The sequence below is a fragment of the Lytechinus variegatus genome, chromosome 2 (genome assembly GCF_018143015.1).
Source record: "Lytechinus variegatus isolate NC3 chromosome 2, Lvar_3.0, whole genome shotgun sequence".
NCBI classification, from domain to species: domain Eukaryota; kingdom Metazoa; phylum Echinodermata; class Echinoidea; order Temnopleuroida; family Toxopneustidae; genus Lytechinus; species Lytechinus variegatus.
In genome coordinates, this window is record NC_054741.1 from 56,951,292 (window position 1) to 56,978,592 (window position 27,301).

Here is a 27,301-nt window from a genome sequence, read left to right on the forward strand (position 1 = left end):
TTTTGGGGACTTTTGAGAATTCTGAAACAAAAAAAGTAACACATAAGACATACCAATTCTGAATACCATTAAAAAGCCTTGACTCAATACAAATTCATATCGCTTAAATCTCAATAGATTCATAGAAAAGAATTCATTAAACATTGACACTGTCCTCAGAATCACTGTTTCTTATTGTTATTTAAGTATATCTCAACTCTCAAAGTTTACCAGTCATGTGCCAATAAATGACACTTTATAATACAATCAATTTATACATATACGTCGAAACAACAAGGTGGCAATCACATATTTCAATTACTCACAGAAGTACTTTGATTTGAATACAATTTTCAAGGCACAGCAGTAGATCACATGCCCCAATTTAGTCATCATAATTCGTCATATTGCCAAATATACATGTACAAATCTTAGAATGAGTTGTAAAAGGGAGCACAATAGAAACAAATGAATGGAATGAATTTTAGAATACAACAAAGTAGAGAGTACTGACACAACAAAAAGTTAAAAACCCTATGTAGGTTTGAACATTATACAAAGAGCATAAATATATATTTTTTTTTAAGTTGAGGCTATAACAAAAGTTACATTGTTTGACCTGGTTACACAAAGCTAAGAAATTGATCACATAAGTAGGTTTGCACATTTTTTTTACGTGGTGATACAAGCAATCAATCACAAAAAAAAGCTAAGTGATTGATTGCCTTATAATAGCGTTGTGTTACAAAACACTGGTCACATGATACAATCCAAACAAATGTTCTACATAATTAAATCTTGGTGGAGTCCCTGACACAAAAAGGTCATTACCAACATTTGATGTAACACCTGGGCCCTGTTTCACAAGACTTAAAATCAAATACAATTCTAAATATGAAACGCAAAGTAGATTTTCAACCAATCAGACGCAAAGTAGATTTTCAACCAATCAGAAGTGTGCATCTTTCACAGGTGTTTTTCAAAACACAACTGGGACATTGTGGTCTAGTGGTTTAGACTCTTGTCTTTCAATCTGAAGGACCTGGGTTCGATTCCAAGCCACGGCATGTTTTCCTTCATCAGGAGATTTACCTGCATTCAACCCAGGTGAGGTAAATGGGTACCGGCAGGAAGTAATTCCTCAAATAGCTGTGCGCACCACAATTGGTAGACTAGCTTAGCAGGGGTAATAGCATGGTGGATATGTGCGCCAAATAAATCCTATTATTATTATTTATCTAATTTTTTGCAGCAAGTCCCTGGATGATTAGGAGAAACTTTGTCATTAAATACTATCGTTTGTTATTGATTATAAATTTAATGAGAAAAGGCTTTTCTTTTGTCCCACGACTACTGTAAAAAGCTAATGATATGGTACTGTAGCATATGATTGGTCTCGAGAAGATTTTTTAAAAGAATTGTCAGGTTTACGAAACAAGGCCCAGGTCTTTTTTGAGTGTGTGTGGGAAGTCCCTTCTTGCTAAAAAACCCCCAAATAGTCATATACACGTACATATGATAAAAAACACTTGCAATAACATACTGTTTTACAGTACTGTCAAATGAACTACGACTTTGGTCAATGTGGAAAATTTACCTCGTTATAGAAAACATACAACTTATCCCACTCCTATTACACAAAATGATCAAAGCACTCAATTATAAAAATCAGTCTTGCAACCATTGCTAAGCTCTATGTTATGGGGGCCTGATTTAACAGAAGGTAAGACTGACAATCGTAGCCATGATTTTCATGCATTATAACATTCATTGTTGTTAGTAAGTTGAGGCTCAACTAAGTTGCAGCAGGATATATATTTCATGCTATTGAGATTTGCGAAATCTTCAGAAGTTCAAACAAAAATTTGTTTTCATATGTTTTCATCTATCTCATACAGCAAGCTGATGCATCCAATATAATAAAATCCACAGTAATTAACCAACATGAATTTTCTTTTGGAGAACATGTCACATTCATGTATTAAATGCTCTGCATTTCCAAGTCATATGACCACGAAGAGGAGAGCACAACTTTCATCAACATATTTGTCATCTAACAAGTTGCCAAGAACTGCCAAAATCCCTTGATTTGATTGGTTGAGAAGCACAGATATCAGACTTGTTACTATGGTAACTGTCAGATCAAACAAACTTTGCCTGATAAAACATCTGACAAGTCCATACCTAAAACACTCAAGGGGGCCCCTCAGGGTACAGGATCCTCCTCATTTGTGGTGTGAATTAAACTTTTTTGATAAACGACAAATTTGGCCAATTTAGGGATACCCTACACTTTTCATATCTTTCAAGTACGTATATTAAGAACTTATTATGCCCCTCGGATTGACTGTCTGTGGGCAGAAGCATAATTGTAAACAAATTTAATATTTGGTTGTCTACAAAAAACAGATACAAGTAGAAATCTTGGTGCGGTAGCAAAACACACAACGGAATAGGATGTCTAATTCCTACCTTCAAAATACACATGCATGAGGTCCTTCTGGTTGGTTGCTAGGCTTTACAACTATCAAAGGCAGTACTGGTTGATTAGAAATCACATGTAAAAACCTGTGTCACACGCTACACCTCTGGACTTCTTGATTGCAGGACAACCTTGTACAATCCCTCTGATGATCCTGAAGATGGCCTTTTCTTTTCTGCATTGTTTGAATTCACTTGGCCTACTATCAGGTCGTAATTGTGTAATCTTCTAATACCATCATCATGGCTAAACCGCACTTGGTCTACTAGTAGATGGTCTAACACTCAGATCATCTAATGTCATCATCATGGCTAAACCAACTTAGCCTACCATCAACAGGGGCCGCGGAACAGTTTTCAAAGTGGGGGGGGGGCTGACCATGCAAAAAATCACAATCATATGGTAATTTTTACGTTTTTGTGCACGGTTTTGGAAAAAAGTGGGGGCCCTGAACCCCCTACGCCCACTTCTGTGGCCCCTGATCAATTAGTCAATCAAATTGAATGACTTTAGTAGGTTTTAACTGTTATTGCAAATATTTTTATCATAACAAGGTTTTATGAAAACAGGCCCCAGGTATAATATTCCCTGACTGTCATCTAGTCTAATGCCCAGACGGATGAATTTTTACTTTGTCGAGATTTTTACACTTTGTCAAATGAAAATTTAGTTCTTACACACATCAACTTTTCATATAGACCAAGTTGTGTAAAACCAGGTCAATAGATGAAGTGGGTATGGCCGAACTGGACAAAGAAGCAAAATGGTAAAATGACCTTCAGTGGCAATTGTAACATGGTTAAATAGTTGAAGCGGTAAGAGACGAAGCAAGACCATGTGGGATAGGACCAAATGGAAAGCAGATGAATCGGATGTGGACCAAGTGGCAATTTACCTTTTGTGTGAATAAAATTAAGACCCAAAGTGGTTTTAGGAGTCACCTGCTTGAGGAGCATTAGAGCACCTAGGTATACTTCCAAAGTGTTGCTACAGCCTTATACCTCGTGGAAATGTCTGGGGGGAAACAGAAAAAATAAGAAATATATATTACGCTTGTACTTAAAATGCATTTTTCCTACCGTCCTAGAAATAAAGCAGATTGAGATTTAACAATAAAGGAGAAAAATCGTTAAATTTGTTAAAAAATGAGTCAAGTACAAATTAAAGTAATTTACATGTAGATCTGCAGTATAAAAGTACATTATACAATGTACCCATACCAACATTTGACATAATTCAGAATAAGGAAAATAGTGTTAACACCTAATTAAATGCTTTTCAAGACTTTAAGACAAAATTAGTGAATATATAGATGAGTGATCTAATAGACAAATACATATCAATAATGATGAAGATAACAAATAACAACAATGTAAACAACCCAGAAAAATTAAGACAAAATATTAAGGTCAAATTTATGAAATTTATGAGAAAACTAACAATTACTACTAAGATTGAAATTAATTGTAGACACAATGATAATAATAGGCATTTGTATAGCGCCATCTATCTAGAAATAATCTATTCCAAGGCGCAATGTTATAATTATTACCCCAGCTTAATCTTGAGCTGCCTTTCAGCGCTCGTGCATTCAAGGAATTAATCCTGCCGGGTACCCATTCACCTCACCTGGGTCGAGTGCAGCACAGTGTGGATAAATTTCTTGCTGAAAGAAAACATGCCATGGCTAGGATTCAAACCCACAACCCTCTGGTTGAAAGGAGAGAGTCAGAACCACTAGACCACAACGCGTCCAAGCCCACACATATCCAGCTATTACTAGCAATTTATAGCAGGACAATTGAGTATTAATAACAAGCATGACAAGCACACATCACCAATAAGCAAGTTTACGTTCATTGACAGTATTTTCTGTCATAGCACCACCGTCATGTTCGAAAAACAAGACATATTCAAATTTTTTAATAGGATACAATAAATAAAAGCAACATCCATAGAACATGAATAGCAAGGGTAATCTAAAATATATTTATATGTGCAATGAGTGCAATGTTTATTATGATTTCATCACTGAGTGCATTATGACACACCATTAAAATGAACACGAAGAAGCAATAGATGAGCAGAAGTGGAAAAGTGTTAAAAAGAATACACAAGTACATGATCGACTATTTTTATTGTTAAATTCCCAATATCTATACAATAAACAGATATCACAGCATTGTTTTCACATAATGAAATTTTTAGTATTTTTCTTAATGTTCCACTTCAATCTGAAAACTTCCTCATCTGGAGAGCAGATCTAAAAACAAGTGACAAATTAATATATGTACATGTGCCATTCTGTTGAAGAAACAGTGTGTAATAAAGAATCAATCAAAACAAAATTGGTTAGAAAGCACTTGACTTTTATATCAAATTAATGATCTTTCAGGAGAGGGGATACTTTGTGAAAAAAGTGTTTAAAAAAATTTTCAAATGAAATGATTTGAAATTACATGATACTGCTGTAGTTATGTGATCACTTTTACATAACTTTACATCTCAGTACACTGCATCTGGACTGAAAAAGATTATTTAATAATTGTTAATAGAAGGCCACACGGAACAGACTTTTCTGTTATTATCATTATTATAAAACATTCATGGACACATCCACACACTGATATGTCTAACACTGGCTAACAGAAAAGGTTTACCCATTTTCATCTGGAGAAGAAATAAGGATCGGAATCTTCATGATTTAACAAGGAATCCTGCTTGCCACTACAAAGCAATTGTCTTTTCTTGGATGATCGTTTTCTAACCTTCAATAAATGCTGGCAGAAGGAAAAGCAAGAAGCATGGCGTGTGATGAACGGTGACATGACATTTGCTCCTGCGACAATTGCTCCTGGTTTTAATTCGTCAAAGGTATAAGGTTAGGGTTGCAATAGGGTTTTATGATAGGTTCAGGATAGAGTATACATGTAGTATTTATATTTATATTTAACCCAGGGTTGAATTAGTCGTTTGATTAGTGTGTAGAAGTATATACGTAGTAGAGCAATTGTCGCCACAGCAAATGCCATGGCATCATGATGAACGGCATGCACAATGAAAGCAAAGCCAAATATTCTACAGAATGACTAAGGCTCGTATTCTGAAGTCAGGTTTCATTTAAACTCTGGTTTTAAGTTGTGGTTTAACTATGGAAAGCCAGTTGTTACATAAATCTATAACAATAGAAGTTCAATGTATCAGCTCATTTGACTCTCAAAACATTATTAACTGCCTGGGAAGGATAAGTATCACAGTTGTCTTCACCATTAAAGAATGAGTAAAGAGCACAGTAAACATGTGAAGCATTCAATGTAAACAAAATTTTGAAACGTTTGGCTTCCCATAATTTTAGGACAGAGTTAGACCATGGTTTAAGTTAAACCTGACTTCAGAATACAGGCCTAAATGTATAACATGATATTGGAGATACTGCTCATGATTTTGCTCCGATGTGCACGTTAAAGTAAAGGATGTTATCATATACTGCTTTCTCGTTGGTCCATTGCCTAAAATAAAATCAGGATCTTGTGCATTGAATGGATTTTTTTTCCTGCTGCTACATGAAGGTCTTCCACGCCGCATTTCTCAAACAGAAATGGATAGCTTTAAATAACAGATCCATGCAACCAAAGTCTGCCCAGAAACTTTTTAAAACTTTTTATCCAAAGTCAAGGGCGATAGTTGAAACTAATACCTTTTTCTCATTTTCGGAATACTAAATTCAAACTCTGACAGCAACTCCTTCATTCTGCCCTTAGTAATGCAGGTACGGCAGAGGTCAAGAATCACTAATAAAATCTCACCAATATTTATGATTGATATTTTTACCTCAATTCCAAGCAAAATGTGACCCTCCATTTTCAAACTAGTACAGTTCAACTTCTAAGATTTTATAAAATATTGTTTGCTATATCTCAAAAAATTGTGTAATAGTCAATCTTAGAAATGTGAAGAAAAAAGCATGAATGGTCAATATATAATGTCCTAAAGGAAGGAAGGAAGAATGAATGTAACTAACTATGGCACAAGTTCAAAGAAAAAGGAAAGCTACCCAAACTAGGCATGGATTCAAGTATTTGAAAATGAAAATCGGCAAATCAATAGCGGGTTTCACAAAAAAGAATATACAAGGACAAGAAGAAATTGTCTTCTTTAACAATCAATCAATCAATTTCCTTTCAACCATATGTATTTTACACAGGGACCACTAGATTCCTAAAGTGAATATATGGGTTAATATCATCCCCAGGGTATTTCATAAAGCTGTCCGTAAAGTTGTGAACAACTTTATTCATTACGAATGATTGAAGTGTCAAAGTGCGAGCAAAAAAACTAAGTTTTAACTGTACTTCCACTTACTTCACTCAATTTGTGTCAAATTACATAGTTTTGCACTAAAATGGAAGTTTCCAATACATTTTATAGCACAATCAATATTTGGACATACTCATACATTTTTAACTTCAGCTAAACATAAACTAGTAATAATGAATAATAAAAAAAAATACTTTGACTTTTAACTGATGCTCTTCAAGAAATATACCCCAAGATATTTGTAAATATATTGAATTCTAGTGTCCAAGCCACGGATCCCCCTCCCTCGAACAGTGAATAAAGAAAAAAATCTGCGATTTAAATGGAATTCATCAACGGAATGGGTATGACTTGGGTACCCTGGTACCAACACAATATGTAAACAGGGTTGTACATTATAAATGCAGAAGGGGCCCACAGAAAGGATTTTTTTCCCATCTCATATATTCTTACAATGTGATGAGAAGTTGGAAAGAAAAGATCTATATTTGCCATAAGATAATGAAAAATAATGAAAAGAAAGTAAATGCCCCCTTCAGAAACAATGGATGGAAAAGAAGGATTGACAGTTGATGTCTGCTGTAAACTTGCTATATATCATACTTGTCTATCTAAAAGGAAAGAATTACTTGCATACAATGAATGGCCATATATAGAGAAATGTGTACATGTGTAAGTTCTCCTTCCACAGAAGAAAATAAATTATTATCTTTACCAGCGATGATTTTCTTGGTGCCGTCAATCACGTTAAACCCGTTGGAAATCCAATCTTGTCATGTACTAGAAAATTATGATCGAGCATGATTTAAATTGTTTTATTTAATGAAGAATTTCAGTGAGTGAAAGGCATGTTTTCTTATGCGGACTTTTAGAAAAATCTTGAATAAAAAAAATTGAATCCTTGATATCAATTTGGAAAAAAAATTATACACACAAAATTAATTTAATTAATAATTAATTAATAATTAATATTGCATAACAATTATAGGAAAGAGAACAAATATCATGATAAAGTGAAGTCATTTCTGTGAACCACGTAAATGATGGAAGGCAAATTTGTTTTGCAAATTGATAAGAATTCTTTTTGGATGCATGGATATTTATGATGCCATTTCAAGTGAAAATTGTTTCTTAAAATGTAAATTGTTTAAAACAATTAAACAATTAGAAATCTATATCATCAAAAATTACACAGAAATGAGTGTCAAATTGATTTGATTAATGGAGTTCAAATAATGAAATTCAAATGAATGATAAATCAAATATAAACACAAATCAACAGATCTCTATGTTTTACAAATCGACCCAGTAAAATAAATAGATTTATTTATTTTGTTTCCAACAATGATTTCTTAAAAACTGAATGTGTAGTACCAAGTGAGCTAGTGCAAAATTGCATGGGGAAAATCATTTATAATCTCCCACATATAACTGGAGTGAATTGATTTTTCAAAAAGAAAAAAATAATAATTGGTAATGTGCAACAAAAGTATTAAAAATAATAAGGCAAGAATCTCATTTTCATTGTCATACTGCATAAGCTGTGGTAAATGGCAAATTATGAAGGAGAAGACTTATCATTATTATGATGATTGAATTCAATCTAATGTATGTAAAAAATACAAAATACATTCAACACCATTAATGTCAAAAGGGATAAAAACGTCACGGAATAGTAAATAAACTTCCGTGGCCATTTCATTTTCCACATCATCGCAAAATGGTGAGAATATGTTTGGTCACATGAAGCTATCCAAACCAATCAGCATACAAAACTTTAATTCACGTAGGATATAAAAGAAAAATTATCCTATACTTACTTCATGAGCTGGCTCATTATCTTTCAATTCTTCATAAAGACTTTCACCCCCTAGCAAAGCATCACTAGCACCACTATCTTCTGTTTCATATCTGATACAACTAGGTCAAGGACAAAGCATATCTTAGAAGATTATCATATATTACATGTACAGACGACCAATTTATTCACATCAAAATATCCTTTCAGGTAATATCTATAGATTAAACTCTTTTGGAGGTAATTTCATGGTGCGGATTAAATCAACCCTTCGCGAATAAGACCATAATTGGATGGAGTGCAACTATCAACTCCATTCATTGATTAGAAAATATTTTAAATTCTGCACAGAAAGATTGAAAAAATCTTATAAAGAATGAGGAGAAAAGGATAATATGAATGAAAAATGAAATTTTCAGAACATTATTCTCTGTTTTTTCATAATGAATATTGAATAGGAAGTATATAAAGTGGGCAATAAATTCCTTATTTAACGTGAGATTAAGCCTGTGTTTAATAATCAGAACTCCTCCCTTTGCCTCCAACAACACATTAAATGTACCAACTATAAAAGAATATGTCTATGATAATAATTATTTGCAAATGCATCTGCAACCATGATGTAACTGTGCAATGCTTTTCTTAATTCTGATCCAATGAAAAGTTTCAAGTAATTTCCGAAGTCTGTTGGAGACTGGCTGATTTACGAATTCATATTTCAGAGACCCAACCCAAATAAATATGCCTTCGATTTCTAATGGGTTAATATACATGTACACTCTATCAAACTTCAAAAAACATGTCAGAAAGTAAAGGAGTCAATCTCTGACTGAATTGGTTTTCAACATCATAAAATAAAACATTAACTCTGCACACAGGAGTTTCATATCAAAGTGCACAAATGATCAACAATTAACAGTTTATTTGCAATTGTACCCGAAAGACTTAAATAGAAAAGTTACTTTTCAAATAAAGCTTTACATAGGCCAACATAAATGACACAAAGGATACTTCCTTGAGGGCTTCTTTTTCTTCTGAAATCTTCCGGCCAGCAGAGATAATTTTGTCTTGGAAGCTGAAAAAGAGTACATTAAAATTAGATAAAATAAAAATTTCTTTATAATAAATTTCATAGACAATAAGCATTGAATAGGGTGATTCATGGCATAACTTGAGCCCTGCAGAATGTATTATTTTTGTCCTACTCATAATAACATGTAGAAAAAGTTGCCATATGAGTTGGTTCTCCTGTATGCTAAAATATTCCTTGAGCCCACAATAAATGCATAGATGACAATGATAACAGAAGGAGTCAAAGTTAGTGCTTCACAGTTGAAGCTGTGTGTTGAGATGGACTCACATTTGCCCATATGGTTGAGTTTGTTCCTGAACTCAATATCTTCCATAGAGAGTCCTCCAGAGGCACTTGTTGCTCCATTGGTCATCCCGCCTCCCGAGACACTGGATGAAGGAAGAGAAGACCCACTGTTTTCTCTCCTCATGCCAGGCGGTCTAAATGGGAGTTCTGGAGGTGGTGTTGCAGGGAGGGGGCGATTGGCAAGGTCTGGAGGAGGCTGCCGGTGAAGAGGGTGTTGCGATGGGCGTGGAGGGGGAGTAGGTGTGGGAGTTGACATAGATGAAGATCCAGATGTCGAACTGCTGGTGGTCCTTCCCTCCCGTAATGCATCATGGTAATCTGCATGAGGCAAAATACAGTTATAATGTATGAAAGGCTTTCTTGATTACTGCACTTGCTGAAAGATTGAGCTATCAATCTGGACATAGTCAGATGGTTGATACTTATAAAAGACATGAGAATATAATATGCATAACAATAACATAATGTTTATATTTGCTAAGTAGTGCCAAAACATAGAGTCCCTAAGCACCCACAATAATGCAGTTTAAATCCTGACTGTTGCAGAAGAGCTTTTATGCCCTATGTACTTCAATGAATAAAGTCCTGATTAAGAGCTATTGTATCCTTTCGCAGCTGATTCCTAGAACATTGGTTATCATCCCAGCTGTAGCTTGCTGCTTGAAACCACAGCACTTCCAGGAGTCAAGGAAAAAAGCCAAAAATCAAGCATTAATTTCACCTGGGGAGCGTTTAATGAAAGGAGTTGTCAGACGTTTTTATCCTACAAGTCCTGTTTTATTCTACAGTTATCAAAGTAACAGTGCTTCTCAGCCAAGAAGAGTCAAGGAAAATTGTCAGATCTGACAACTTGTCAAGACAAAACAATATTGATGAAATGCTCCCCAGTAGTGTGTACATGTATAAAATAAGGATACATTTTGAGAGGTAACAACAACAAAAACACTTCAGAGAGGAAAGATTCAACCCTCCCTTTTTACCTCTCTCCAGGGCTGACAGGAATTCAGGATCCTGCTGAAGCTGATGAAGGAACTCCTCATTCTGGAGCATCAGCGCCAGCTTTTCATCCTCCAGCATCTGGTTTGATTCCGCATCGTGCTGACCCATGGATCTCCGTCTACTGGTGTTCTCATCTAATCTCTGCTGAATGCCTGGTGTCATCCGTGGTTGTGACTGTATGCAAAACATGAATCACAATTGATACATCAGCATCTTTGTATCTTCACCCCATTAAACTTTAAAATCTAGGGGCCCCTCTGTAAATCAGCGTTGATCTGCTTAATAGGACAACCCCTCCGTTTTTTATTGTAATTGTAAATACATATTTGATTTCATGAGGATTAAGAACATACACTAAAAATTTATCAAATCTCTAACAGATTTTCTACAACTTGACTAATAGCTTACACGGATTACCATTTCCCAAATGTCCTCAAATTTGGAATAACTTTCTCTCACTCCTGATAAAAATATCTGATCGAATCAGATCTGTAATCCCTTCAATTTGTGGAAAGGAAATACCAAAACTGAAGCAACTCACTGTTTGAGATGATGGCGAAACAGCTGTGCCTGACGGCGAGCCTCCCGAGACTGATAACCTCAAGAAATCTGATGGTAGATTGCCAACCATCGGAGGATTCCATTGCCTTGAGGTCTGCATCTCCTCCATTCTCTGCATCACGTTCCTGTAGTTATCCCTGGTAGCGCTGCTCACGCTCTCCTCTCCACCCACGCTCCGGGCCCTGCGAGGGGGAGGGAGCTGGGGGGCTGTCCGGGGTAGGCTGCTGGGGTCGCGACTGCTTGGCACGGGAGGGGTTCCTCTGGCAGTGTTGGACTGGGCATTGGTGTTACTGTTGAACTGTGAAGAATATTCCGATACATTAATGTATGATTACGATATACATGTACAGAAAAAAACATGTACACTGAAATTTTCCATTGGATTAAACTCAGCTTAATTTCAGTTTAACAATTCACTGTCAGTACATGAAATGAGAAAAGCGTACAAAGTTTCCTTTCCTTGACATGCATGTATCAGTTTTGAAAGATTCTCAACCAATCACATGAGGGATATCACTAAAAAGGTCAAGGAATTACTACTTCTAAGTGTTGGCAATATGGTGCTAATCCCCCCAAGTCTTATCAAGAGTTTAACAGAAAGAGAGAGAGACAAACAAAGAATAAACAAGGAAGAAATTTAAAAAAGTATAATAAAGAGCAATCCAAGTCCCGTAACTCAATATCACCCACTAAAATTGAGAAAAAAGATGTCATCCATGGGACAGACCTTGCCACCTCTACCATAATACATGGCACCACAACTGAACATACATGTAAACGGTGCCAAGGTATGAATGTGTTCTATATTGTAAAATGTAGCCAGACAGGTAGTGGTGAATTGACCTACTGTGCCAAAACAAACATGGAAAGTGTTCTTGAGAAGGTACATACTCACCCTTGAGAAAGGACTATCTGGTTCCGGAGGAGAGTATGGAGGTGGCTGATCAGGGAAATTATCAGGGGGAATCATCTGAAAGATAAGGGATTCATTCACTTCAGGAGTCACATATCTCTCAAACACAGATTGTACATTCTATAAGGTGGAGCAGTTTACATATACCCATGACAACTAATTCACCTATTCCCTGTATCTGATTTTATGTGTGAGTTGAACAGTTCGTGAGTCTAATACAATCAGAAACATTTGTGCCCTTCAACATGAAAGACACAGTCAAAGATACATATGATTTTGCAACCACCTATCTTTAAAAGCAACAGATTTGGCTTTCCTTGAATACTCTGGGGTAAATGCATTACAACATGTGTTACAGGAGTCTGTGCATAAGACTAAGACTACATACTCGTACATGTACTCATATTTGTGTCTCCTTTGGGTTATCTGACTTGTTATGAAAACAGGTTTCAATGTACCATCTATCTACATGATCGTACGATAGAAACCAATATGTTCTTGATCATAATGATATCTTGTACATTATCAAATTATAATTGTTAGGCAGACAAGTACACGTGCATGTACAAGTACATGTACCTTGAAAAGAGGGATATCTTTCAGACTGTATTTCAGAGCAACCTAAAAACAGCAAGTACAACATTCAACTCCCTCCAAGGCACATTGCTGAAAGAGTTGAAATCAAACACAATTTTAAAGATCATACACATCTTGATCTTCAACCAATCAATAGCATGCAATGTGTGACTTGTGTTTGATTTCTTAAAACTTGCATTGATATAATGAAAATCTTTCTGCAACAGGTAGGTGTTTCAAAAAGATGTTCGTAAGTACTTTCACATCAAGCTCTAAATTCATATTAATGATTATCATATGCAAATTATTGTTAAATATTACGATTAAATAATGTTCTATGGTCATGATTTTAATATTGTTCATGAAAGCAAGATTTATTTTACGTTGATCGCGTCAATTTCCGGCCATTTTCTGGTTTGATTAAAGAACAGTACTGCGCATGCACGATCGATGGCCATGACTTCCATTCATGAATTCATCGTGCATAAATTATCTCGGCACGAGCAGACGAGTAAGACTCGAACTATGATCGAAATAAACTTCAAATTAATGGTGAATAGCATCATAATTACTCATTCGGTTTCATTTTGGGGGCAATAGAAATCAAGTAAGTAGTAGTAAAGTTGGACATTACTGATATTTTGATGATTGATTGTGTAAACCAAACGAATCGGCCGGCCGACGTATTTTTTATTTTTTTTTTCGATGCACCGATTTTGCAAAATCTGCACCGGTGTTCGATGACATCGATCGAACACCGATTTTAAAATCGATTCGACTCAGGTAAGAGCGACTTTAAGAACGACTGGTGAACCTTTCTTACACTGTACTGTATGTGTAAACCATCACCAAAGAATATACAATTTACCAACAGAAAGGATCACAAGTTGTTCTTAGAGTTGCTCTTAACTTACAAAAAGCCTTATGAAACACCAAACGGGACCTATAAAACACACTTTTATAGGAGAACTTGAAATTTCCCAAACCAACACAGATAACAACAAGCTCAGCTTTCTCTTATATCAGCCCCCCGTATCTCTAGATACTCTAAATGACAAAATTTCAGTTCAAAAGCTGCCCAGCCCCGCTCGCAAGACCCCTGTAACGAGACATCTCAGTTCCACAGCCTTGCCAAAATTGTCAAGCACGAGTACCGCATGTGAGAGATGCACGTACGGCTTCGCAACTCCCTCCATATAACTAGAACCTGTTCCATGCAACGTACCTAGAGTGCTGCGATCATGTTCCATATACCATTTTTCTCACCGCGTGGTATATATTTAGTTCCCAAGACCCTGTACTTTTAATACCTTTTAGTCAGTTCCTTAGCCCCCCCATTTCAGATTTTTGTGAGGCACACCCCCATCAAAAAATAATATGAGTCCCCCATACTTTTAATACCTTTGAGTCAGTTCCCATTTCAGATTTTTGTGAGGCACACCCCCATCAAAATATAATATGAGTCCCCCCTTACTTTTAATACCTTTCAGTCAGTTCCTTAGACTCCCATTTCAGATTTTTGTGAGGCACACCCTCATCAAAAAAATAATATGAGTCCCCCCCCCCCCCCCCCGGATCAGCCACTCAACACAAAGGGTGATTCATTGAAAGGGTTATTAATAAAGGTTGTTAGCTTACCTCTGGTGGGAGGTGTGATGGGGGTACAGAGATAGCCGCTGACAAGGGGGCATGGCAGGTGGGGGTGCCCTGTCGGGGATGTCGGCGTTCAATTTCAAAAGCTGATCAATGGTCTCATCTACCTTACCATTGTTGGATCTCAGAACAGTCTCGATCACATCCCGGTCCATCTCAGGGAACATACCCTACAGGGTGAGAGAAGGAGAAAGACTTCATTTTAATATTCATGTGCTTGATCACAGATTCCATAAACCTTTTCTATTAAACTAACTCTGTCATTATGATAATTATATACGTATCGCACACTGACCAATATATTTTAGTCTGTACTAGCAGCAGGGTTATGAAGATTGACAAAACATCATGTTACACGTCCAGGTAAATGTAATTACTGCGACTCATGAATAAAAGAGAAGGTCTACCCTTACATCAAGTTGGTTTAAAAATGAGAGTCTTCAGTCAAATTAGATAAAAATAATGGTGAAAGTTTGATGGAAATCTATGAAATAATGAGTTTTGATTTGGTGATATCACAAAGCAGAATGTGATGCCAGAAATTAAAAATTTTGGCGATACATTTGTTGGATTTTTGCCACAGTATTTCCAAGAACTTAATATTGGGGGATAAAATGAAACAATAAAGCAATATTGACTGGCCTTGGGGCATTATGATGTATATGACCCAAAATAGATTTATATCGCCTGAGTCGTATACGAGGGTGATATCAATTAGTGAGGGCAATATATTCCTTTCGCCCCCAGGCTAGCACTATTATTAACCAAATCAGACATCTAGAACAAAAATAGATAAAATTTAAATATTTATTAGAGTTTTCATGGGAATCTGTTTTGTCATGCTGAGCAGACTGGGCCTCTGAACTTTACCATTGTGGCGTAATTGAAATGACGCGTCCCTGGCCTGGGACGCAATATCCACAGCACAGATAACTTGCCAAACTTATATCATGTACATGTGCAAGACCAACAAAACTAAAGCCTGCTTGAGAAATGTTTTCTTTTAGTGACCAGTAAGTAAAAGTATGTTCAGAGAAAAACATAAAATCTAAAGATTGTACATGTATGATTTAAAAAGACAAAACCAAAACAAATAGAACAAACCTTGAAATCCGACATTGCCTGCTCAAAGTCTAGTTGCCTCTGTGGTGTCTGCGGTGGCATCTGCTGTTGTGGCATCACAGGGATGGCAGGGAGTGCCATCCTAGGAGCACCCGCTGCTGGTGCAGGGGCAGGGAAACCCCCAGGGGGCTGTACTGGGTACCCAGCAGGGGCGTAGAATGCAGGTTGCATAGGGTAACCCGGACGCTGCACCGGCACTGCTGGATAGGCACCTGCCTGGGGAGGTGGAGGTCCGTATGTGATGGTGTTGGGGGACGAGACTACAGGGGCGCTGTTCCTCTTTTTCTTGTTCTTCTTGCTGCTTGACGATCCTCCAGGGGTGGCCATTTTGAAATTTGTCAATAATCTGGACTTTATACAGAACAAGAACTTGCTCCTCCACTTCAGTTCACTCCTGTGGGTGAGTTTTTTTTTCAACCGATTTGATAAGGTATTGAATCATGAAAACACTCCATTATAATCATGGTTGTCATTTATCGTCGGAAAAAAGTACATGTACACGTATTTTCCAAGACTACAAATCCTTTTCAAAGCTATAAAAAGCTGCTGCCTGATGTCTCTTTAACTTCTATTGTTAGTGCTCTTGGAAATTGGTGCATCTGGTGTTGAATAGGAAATGTACTGCACTGCAGATGGAACTTCTTCTTGTTTCAGAGCAAAATATTACCACTGGTTCATTGAAGGAACAACAGTCAAGTCAATCCATCCTATTAAATGGCAAAGAAAAATAAAAAGAAATAAAATCTCCATGAATCATAATATTGCATTGTCAATATTTATGATGTATAATCTACCAATACATGTAAATCAGAAACTTACATGTATCTATGCAAATGCAATCCTACATGTACAAGTATGTATGTCACTCAACCATCTTTAAGAAAGTCAGATCAATACTTTGTTACATGGTTCACAGGGCAAGTACATCACTACATGTAGGTCCAGAGTACAGCATAGCCAGTCCTACCAAAAAGTCAATAAAGGGTATTACACAGATTCTTAATATAGGATTGGATAAGTGGCCAATAAGGACAATACACAAGTATCTTTATGTAGAAGTTCTTGTACATGGCTTTGTATGTGCAGTGGTGCTAAAAAGTTGGTGAACCCCAACAGAAAATGAACATACCGGTATTTAAAGTGTTCATAGTTTTGCCATGTTTTAGATGTACAGTATTTAATTATGAAGTCTGGTGATTCAAGTTTTCTTCTCTGTGCTCACTGAACATAATATTGCCTAAATAAAACACTCAGCCTGAAGGAGTGCATTTTGTGGTGGGGCACTAACTTTTGAGCTCAGCTATATGCACATTTTTATATGCAGTTCATACATAGAGTAATATTCACAATACTAAACAACTGGTGCAATGAACCAACACAAGGAAAGGCCAAATAACAATTCATAGTAAAGAAAATTACCTCAAGGTTGTAAAAATATATAATTGAAGGTATTAGTCACTTGCGGATCCAGGGGGAGGAAGGGAGGCGGGGGGGGGGGGGTGGCAAAACCGGCCCATGCCCCCCTTTGGAGAGGCACAATTAAAATTTGCAATGTAAAAATGCTGTTAAAACAGAAGTATCCCCCCACCCCTTTTGAAAGTGAACCCCTTTTTTTGGCTTGTCAAATTGTTTGAGGACGAAATGTCCGTATTTTTGTGTTGAAAACCTATTTGCCTTCCCCCCCCCCCCCTTTGGAAAATCCTGGATCCTTCCCTGTATTAGACATAATTCTGTTTTGCCAAAAGTAAAAAATAAAAAAGTATAAAGTACCAGCTAGGCCTACACCTCCTAAATGCAGTGTAGGGAATTTAAATCCATAAAAAAATATCATGGAAACATGATTGGTACTATGGAAGCAAGATTGGAATTCAGATTCAGATTTATTTCCAACAGAAATGACATAAATATTGATACAAATCATTTTTCTTACATTATAACAAATATTTACAATACATTGATAATCATAACTAACATATAAAGATAATACAAAATATTTTGTAGAAAAATTATAATAGTTTGGATAGAAGAAAAGTATCTGTGGAAATAGGGGATTCACTCAAAAGCATCGCTTGTATAATGTGAACCACCCTAAAAGAAGAGAAAAAGAGAGAGGGGGAAAGAGAGAGAGACCCAATGGTTGCTATTTGCCTACGGAGATTTACTAAATAGATTAAAAAGAACAGGACAACTCACAGAACAAGACAAAACGAAAAAAATATTAAAATAAAACGAAAAAAATATTAAAATAAAATGAAAAAAAAAAGCACAAGTGGAATGCCTCTGGCCGTCTCACCTGCATCACGCGATTCAACATACATGTACATGTATGTACATGTAGTGCTCAGCAGGAATTTGATTTGTAAAAATATGCTACTTTTAAAAATATGTTTTAAAATAAATCAAATAGGCCTACTTCATATTATAAAATCGTACAAACTTCTGCTAATTTTGTCAAAGAATGGTAAGGTTTCCTGAAAGTGGAAATATGGAAGCATTGTGTTTCTAACTCTCGCCTTTCAATCAGAGGCTTGTGGGATCAAATCCAAGGGCTTATTTCGAAAGGGTGGGTGCTGTCGCGTTAGGGTGCGTCAACGCGAACGCGAAGATTCGTCCAAAGCCCCCCCGGTTTGGCCGAAAGGGTGCGTTGGGAGCGCCACGTCGCGTCGCGTTCACTGGAACGCGCCCTTTCGTCCAAAGCCCCCCGGTTTGGACGAAAGGGTGTGTTTAATAATGAATAAATAAATACAAATATTTATAAGAAAGCTGAACAAACAAAAAAGACGAGTGATATGTGAAATTTGCATAGGAACATAAATCATCATATGGCACAAACATTCTTTTTAAGGTAAAAAAAAACAAACACGGCATGCTGCTTGAGGATTTTTCGGTGGAAATGTTTTATGGTGTAATATTGATACATGTAAAAATTATGACTGATTTCAAGGTTCTTTCAAATAAAAAAAAGTAACTTACCTTCAATTTTATACTTTGCAGGTGTGTATTTATTACAAAGGAAAACATTCGTATACCTGGAGATATTTGGTGTCCCCCAAATTATAAAACTTACGGCAGATGTGTCCTGGAAGGGCAAGGCCAAAATTGATGTCGGGTCAGCATTCACAACGTTTAACTCTTCAGACCCTACGTTACTATATTTTACACTTGAGACCCTGCCGCTATATATTTTGTGAGATGTATCTGTTGTTTGTATAATAATAATAATAATAATACTTATAATAATAAAAATAATAACAATAATAATAATAATACTTATAATAATGATAATAATAATAATTTTCACCCCAAAGAGTGAATTTATGGAAATGAATTTGGAGTGAAAAATTGGCGCCAAGTGGCTTATTGCAAGGGTGGGTATCTGATTTTATTATTATTATTATCATTATTATTATCATTATTATCATTATTATTATCATTATTATTCTTAGTTGAACTTTTCTTTCTTTTCCTCAAATTGTCAATGCTTTAAATGATTGAAAATCCACTATTTTACGTGCAAATTGGCAATGTTTGACAAAATACCTTATATTCAGCTTTCTTATAAATATTTGTATTTATTTATTCATTATTATTAAACACACCCTTTCGTCCAAACCGGGGGGGCTTTGGACGAATCTTCACGTTCGCGTTGACGCACCCTAACGCGACAGCACCCACCCTTTCGACATAAGCCAAATCCAAGCCACATCTTTTGGGCCTTTATATTGATAAGGAGGGATTGCAACTGGAAACTAGATGTAACATGATTTTTTAATTGGTCTATTTTGTGAAAAGATGGGCAGGTACATACGGATATATGACAAATAATCTTCAGAATACCAATTTATGACAATCATAGCTATTGTGCAACGTTATGACACAATCAGAGCGCTGTTCCCCTCCCCATTCCTCAACACTTTTGAAATTAAAAGAAAGAAAGAATTGGCAAGTTCCATTTTATCTCTTAAAATGGTTTCATTTGCTGTACAAAACTAGCACAAATGTCTAAAGACTCTAAAATCTTTGCACATACATTGGCTTTGTTTATTATTTGATGTCAAATTATTTGATATCGTATCAAGTTGATGCCAAAGTACATGTACATGTACATCCAAACTACATGTACACTATTGCATATTTCAAATCTCTTTCTAGACTTTGAACTACCTACATGTAATACAACAAATATTTTGCTACATGGAATTATGCATCCTTGAAGGTTATACACATACAGCCTACCAGGTATTAATAAAACAAAGTAAGAGCCTTTGTATTTCTGAATTGGCAAAAAAAATCTCACAAACAAATCTATGGCCTCACGAAAAGTATGCTAGCTAACAATGTTAAATTTTGAGCATACTGATAGAACAATGAACACAATCAAAGACTACACATGTATTGTACAGGACTTAAACATTTTTTTAATCATTTGTTATTTAGCAGGCCAAAATTGGGGTAGTACTCCAGCCCAAGGCTGAAATTAGTAATAGAGTAAAATTTATCAAATAAAATGCTGAAAATTTCATAAAAATCTGTTATGCAAACCATGTTCTTTCTTTGCAGTAAATGAAATATCATTTTGAAGTATGTACATGTATACTATGTACTATTTTGAACAATAATTTCTTCAGTTTTTTATGTAAATATGGAAATTGAATTCAATTTTTATATAATATATTCACAACTTTTTAAAGTCATGGCTTGATCAATTTTACATCCGGACAAAGATTTTCTAGGGACATTTTTCTTTGTTTTTCTCTTTCATCTTGTTTTTACAAATCTAAAGGAAAAAAATATCGGTGCCTGTATTTTGATCTTTACAAATATTTAATTTCACAACAAAACAAGTGACTTACGGTATATTTAAACTCTTGATTTATTTGACATCTACATGTATTTGCCCAAATCCATTTCAGCATATGTAAGATTGTACAGCAGATAGTCAGGTAGAACCACAACATGACCATCAAGTTGGGGTTTTTTTTGCTGAAAGTTGTAGTGTAGGGTGTCTACTTCAAGAATCCAACGGGCACCGAAGTGGCACCCGTTGGATTCTTGGGCGTTTTTTTTTTAACTGATGTCATAGGCCAAGCCAACTTTTTAAATACCTCTTAAATATGACTTTCCTATTTTACAAAATGAACATGTCATGTTTGGTAACAAATTAAAGCTGATGAAAAATAAAATGCAAAAATATAGATCACTTGACATTTGCGTCACGCATATGTCAGTTCCAGTTAAAGGTCATTTAGATCATAAAAGGTCAAATTGCATTACAAAATGTAAGTAATATATGAGGAGAAAAATATCATGTTTTAAATACAAACAAGTTAAGTTGTATGCATTTTTACTTAAAGTTAATATGTGGGTGTGCATATTAAGAATCCTATGGTTGGTACCTTGGCATCTTGTGGAATTTTATTCAAATGATGTCATAAACCACACCAACTTTCTTACATTCCGCTTAATTGTTATTTTTCTATTGAGTGGAATCATATTTGATATCAAATTATAGGAAATGCCAAATCAAATCCACGTTTGTGAATCAAAAGGCATCTAGAACGCTTTAAGGTAAATTAAAGGTCATTCAAGGTCATAGGCCAAGTTGGGTCACAAATGTAAGCAATGCAACACATAATTTTTGGAATACAAACAAGTTACATGTATTTTTTGCTGATCATGTTGAGGATGTGCATCTAGGTAGAGTCTGACAGGGGCTACTTTGGCACCCTTGGGGCAACGTCATTTTCTGACGACGTAACCACACCATCCTTTTCACATAGCCATAGGTCAACCTCTTAATTATGATTTCTCTCTGTAAAAGTGTACGAATAAACATATGATGTTTGGTATCAAATTAATGCTTATGGAAAAAGGAATGTAGATTTAAAGGTTCTAAAATAAAACAAATGCAAAAATCACTTTATTTAATTTATGCTCATGAAAGGTCAAATTAACGCGGGAGTTTACCAGTCCTAAAAAGTGTAAAATTTTTGTATCAAATTAATCCATGATTCCAAATAATGTACACAAATGTAACATTTTACACTATATCCTGTTATATTTCCTCTTTCAACTGTCCTCTGTCAGGCAAGTCCAAGAAAAGTTCACCCTAGAAGGCAAAATTTCATCTTTAATTTAAGAAGTTATCTTTGCTGGGGTAAGAAAGCCCAAATGTTGAATTTTAAAATTTCATTCAGAAAAATGTGATAATATGCATATTTATGCTAATTTGGGGCACCTATTTTGAATAATTGGTAAAATGGGCATTACATATGGGACAATTATAAAAACTCATAGAAAATAAAAAAAAAACTTGTGAGATTTAGTCAAAGGTGGGACATGGACCCCCTAACATCTTATTACTTTTGAGGGAAAAAAAGTGGTGTCATCTAATTAATTATGCAAATTAGGTCTTGTCCAAGGATGGAATGTCATATCAAATATGTCTCAATAGAACATTTTAAAAGACAGAAACTCTTTTGTTATTTCCACATTTTAAATTATTTCAAGTTTTTAATGATGGGGAAAATTGTGTACGTTCTCTATGGGGACAAAATGTCCCATACGTAACATGTCATTACTTTGTTCAGTTAGAGTCTGTAATTAAAGGGATTTGGTTTATGACATGAAACCTGCCTTAGATATACTAGAGTATTGTGACTTCTATCACACTAAGTTACAGGTTGTCAAATGAAATACTTTCAGAGAATTCTCAACTTGAAAAAAATATTTTAAAAATTGTCTTTTTTCTGTGTCCCATACGTACAATGTACATGTAACAGCCCATCAGTCAAGGTCATACGTCACCATTTTTTCCATGATTATTCTTCTCCTAGATGTCTACCATCATGAGGGTATTCAATCTAATCAAAGTCAATTAACACTATTTTTCAGGTCATTAAAGCCTCTGAAATGTCCCATACGTAACGTGCGCGAATTCTTGGACTTGCCCTGTCTCATTCCTCTTCAACCAGATGCCCGTCGGATTCCCCTTCCTCAACAATCTCGACTGAATGTCTCTGCATTAGATGAATACTTTACATTTATTATTAGTAAAGAAAGAGATAAAGTATAAATACGACAGCTTTAACTGATCTTGTCCACTTATCCTGCATCAGGCTCTAGAGCAGTAAGTTTAGAGTGAAAGTCTCTCCCTCGCCAAATTAACATAACATGGTATCCCAACCTAATTAAAGGAATTGTCTGTGCACAGCCAGCTTTTCTCCTTGTTTCAATACCATACATTTAATATCAATTACATTTTCATCAGTATGCAGAAGACATGTAAAACCATACAGGACAACATTCTGGTAAAACAAAAATGTGTTGTCAGAGAAATATTATATGATTCTACTCCCATGACATCTTCAGAAGATAACTGATAGTACATGGAACAGGATCTTAGGCCTGCCTGTAGTTGTTCATGACACAGTGGTTGCTTCCTGTCGATGAAAGTCATAATTCACACTGTAAGTGTGAAACGAAGCATACAGCTAAGGCAGAGATATGCAGTCAAGATTGTTGTTATGGGCCTTAGAATGGGACTCATTGGATGACAGACGGAAACACAGTAGACTTAGCCTAATGTTCCAAATAATAAAAGGTCTTTAATATTGCCATCAACCCCAAAAACTTCATCTAGCAAACCATCCGGCAGACTAGAGGAAATTGTATCATGCTCCGGTGTTTAGGGATGCTTATTTAAATACAGCATCTTCCCTCAAACTACTAAAAATTGGAACGAGCTAAACATGGACACAACATTGATAAACTCATTTGACGTTTCAAATCCCAAATCACTCAAAAACCTACATGTAGTACATGTAAGTGACTAGACAGGAATAACGGTCATTTCTGGGGATTTATTTAACAATTTATGACATTTTACTATATACATGTATTCACCGACGGTAGTATGTTAGTGCGAGCCTGCATGTGTAATCAGGTCAGCAATTCAAGCGATCAGGTTTTGTCCAGATTTTTATTTTTTTTAATTCTAAATGATATTATATTATCTTGAACGAAGGCCCACTATTTTTGTCAGACTCTAATCTTTCTTTTGATACTATATAAGTTCTATGAAAATATAAAAAATATGCATTACTGATGCTTTACTCCTTATTTTTTAATTTTCTGCTGGAGAGGAAAAAATGGCAGCTGTGTGTCTGCCCTCTATGCTCAACGAGTTGTGCTCTTATCAAGGCTTTCCGAGTAAATTTTCGATATCCTGGCCAATCAATGCGAGCCACAAGCACAAAGCAGCAGCACAAATTGCGATATATAATAGCGACTGGTAAATACATCTGTAAGGATGATGACGTCATCCAAGATGGCAACTTACGTTGACCAATGAAATGATCGAAGATGACGATGTTTTGATCATCATTTGAAAGGAATTAGCAGTAACTGCGGTCTAAGGTACAATATTTCTGAAGTTTAAACTTTTTTCGTAAATATGGATGTGATTTCTTTTTCATAATGTGACGTTTTATGTCCAAAAAACGATCGGAAAATAAGTTTTCTGCCCAATGTTAGATCTAACGTTACTGCTAATATGTTGGCTGTATTTATGGGCCAACAACTCTTCAGTCTATGTATTGGTGAGTGGAGCAGTTCGGAGGAACAACCAAAGTACAGAGACTGAAGCTTTTGGTCTAGTAAGTGGCCTATCTCAATTTAATTCTCACACTCATCAATAAAGTTGGCGGAGTACAGGAAGTCTGCATATACCGACTTAACCCAAGACAACCCAGGGAGGGAGTCTTAAGACTAAGTTAGTAGGATGGGGGGGTCGGGTGTCCAGACACTTTATATTTTTTAAGCCTTTTTTTGTCTTTGGATTACACAAAAAATATTAATTCAATAGTTGTAATCATCTTCTATTTTGTTCTCTATACTATTTTCTAACAGTTTGTACTAAAAATTATTGAAACTTTGGTTGTAATTGTTTCCAAATTACTTTCTAAAATTGATCGTCCGGACACACAACCTGTCCGGACACACAACAACTGGGTATACTAACATTGGATACAGTGCCAGTGGCAGTGGGGGGCCAGTGTAGTACTTAGCAGTAGGCCAGTGCATTAATCTACAAGTAAAGTGAGTGATTGTATTACCAACCGACCTTGTAATACCGAATGCGGGCATCCATCATTCATATGCATCAGAAATTAATTTCATATGCTCAAAATTTTGCAACATCCTTCCAAAGAGAACTTGAATAGAAAGATGATGAAAAATGGTCAAAAACACATTTTCAAACTCTTAATATACTAAAAATAATAAAATATGGTCATATAGCTCATCAGTGATTTTGTTGTTTTCTCAACTTTTCCCATAGAAAACACACGTTCGGTAATTCAATACCTTTTTCAAGTTACCAAAATATTTTACATGCGACGAGGGGTCCAATTGGAAGCTAATATCGAAAAACGAAAAATGATTTCAGCAAAATTTTTACATATTTATATTTCTTAGGTACCGGTAATTGTGTATTTATGGTGAAAGTTTGGTGAATGTTATGAGAATATGTGTTTGATAATATGATTGAATTCATGAAAAGTGTTCGGTAATACGCCAGAATGTGGAACTTAGTCTTGCCAACCAGACAAACATAAACTGAAACAAAGAATGGTGGCTTGGAATACATTTGACCATTTCAAACAAGGACTTGAAAAGAGATGATAAAACAAAATTATTGCACGGTCGGTAAACGTACATGTACCACTCGCAAAGGATGCTGGTTATTTACCTCAAGTGCAATCACAGCGAAGTCTATCACAAGAACGTGATAACTCCTATTCCATTACGTGCACAAGAAATCGCACGAACTGATCATGCAATGAACTTTATCTTGGGTAGGCCTTGGCAATATCAATAATCTCCTCGTCATTCATTATTTTTGGGGGAATCTGTTGTATGATCGAATGATCGAATTGATATACACCTAAATAAACACTAAACACAGGTTGGGGTGTCATCCTTCACGTAAACTCAGCAAAAGAATGAAAAATTGTAAACTTACCAAGCGTCAAAGCCGTAATAAGGGTGAGTGGAGATTTACTACTTCCTCGCTGAAGTTCTTCGCTCCAACCATATTCCGGTCTTCCGGATATCGGACGAACAAGCTCGGGTTGTACGTGCGCTTGCTGTGTATGTGTAGGGACTTTCCCTTTTTGCAAGTTATGTTTTTGTTTTGTCCGGGTGTTTTGTACAGTATACAGACCCCGCCCCAAAAATTCCACGGCCGAGAACAAAAACAAAGCAAAACAAATCAACAAAATTAAATGACAAAAAAAAAAGAACAACTTGAAAATATACACAACGAAAAAAAAGTTCCCCCTAAATCAAAATGCTGTAACTGAACGGAATAATTTTGAGATTTAATATTTCGTATAGGTGATCAAGCAACTCCTGGGGGGAAAATGAGAATGACCGGTTGAGTCATGCATGAGAAATCAAAGATTAGATTAAAAATGGCAATTTTTGAAAGTCACAAGAGTAGTTTTTCAGATTTTGTAAATACAATGTCGAGTGAGGAGTAAAGGGGTGAAGGTTGTTTTGGTGAATTTTATGGTGCTCATGCAGTTGTGATGTCACATTCGAGCATCCCCTCCTACTCACCCAACCATAAGTGGAAATTTGAATTTATTTCACCTGTGTCTGGAACTGCTACTGAATCCTCTAATAAACTCATCAAAAGTTTTTATCGCATCCTGGTAAATTGCTCCCACGGCGACGCCAGGAAAGAGTTTTGTTCACGAAATAATTTTTACATGATTCTCTCATGATTTTCAGCGTTTCTTTCGTCAGGCTGGACTTCCTCTTAATTTATTTTAACGAATTTCAATTGTTTACACCCCCCACACCCTATCTCATATCCCCCTCTACATCTCTCTCTCCCTCCACTCCACCTATCTTTCTCTTCTCCAGTAGGCATTTCTTCGCTCCGTTAATCTCTCATCATATTATAGTTAGATGAGAGCATATAAAAATGGATCAACATAACGAGGAATAGTATACATTATTTTTTTTGCCTTCTACTACACTCTAAAAGATATTGGGTAAAAGTGCTCTATGAGGGTAATGATGTGTCCAACCAACATTGGGCATTTCTTTTGGACATTTTTACCTATCCAGTGTGATGAAAATTTCTGCCCATTCTAAAGTAATTGCTGCTTATTTTTTAACCTTACGGGATGATTCCCGGTCGCATTGGGCAAAATACTGTCCCAAATTTGTTGGACACATAATTACCCTCGTGGTGGTAAAAGTTTTACCCAATATTTTTTTTTACAGTGTAAGTTTATTAAAGAATGCAATAATAACCCAATCATAATACATTTATTTGAAAAGAATGTATTCTACATACTTAGGCCTATCTCTTTTTTCATGTGATAAACTGTTGTGCCACGACACTGAATAAATCATTCAAAAATATATCGGTATAATAAGAAAATCACAAGCTCTGATGAGTTGATAATATCGGTGTAAATGAGGTAAGTTCCAACAAAACATACAAGT

General features: G+C 35.8%; 1 protein-coding gene across 1 annotated transcript; it reads right to left on the reverse strand.

The window, feature by feature from the left end:
• Nucleotides 1-25,871, reverse strand: LOC121408445 (CUE domain-containing protein 1-like). Its single transcript, XM_041599920.1, is given in 12 exon segments — nt 1-3,475; nt 5,122-5,241; nt 8,599-8,689; nt 9,588-9,651; nt 9,937-10,272; nt 10,935-11,127; nt 11,495-11,812; nt 12,410-12,484; nt 14,642-14,683; nt 14,686-14,826; nt 15,761-16,485; nt 25,803-25,871. Coding segments are annotated over 10 exon segments (1,719 nt in total). The 5' UTR covers nt 16,106-16,485; nt 25,803-25,871; the 3' UTR covers nt 1-3,475; nt 5,122-5,127.
• Between the last annotated feature and the right edge of the window lie 1,430 nt (nt 25,872-27,301).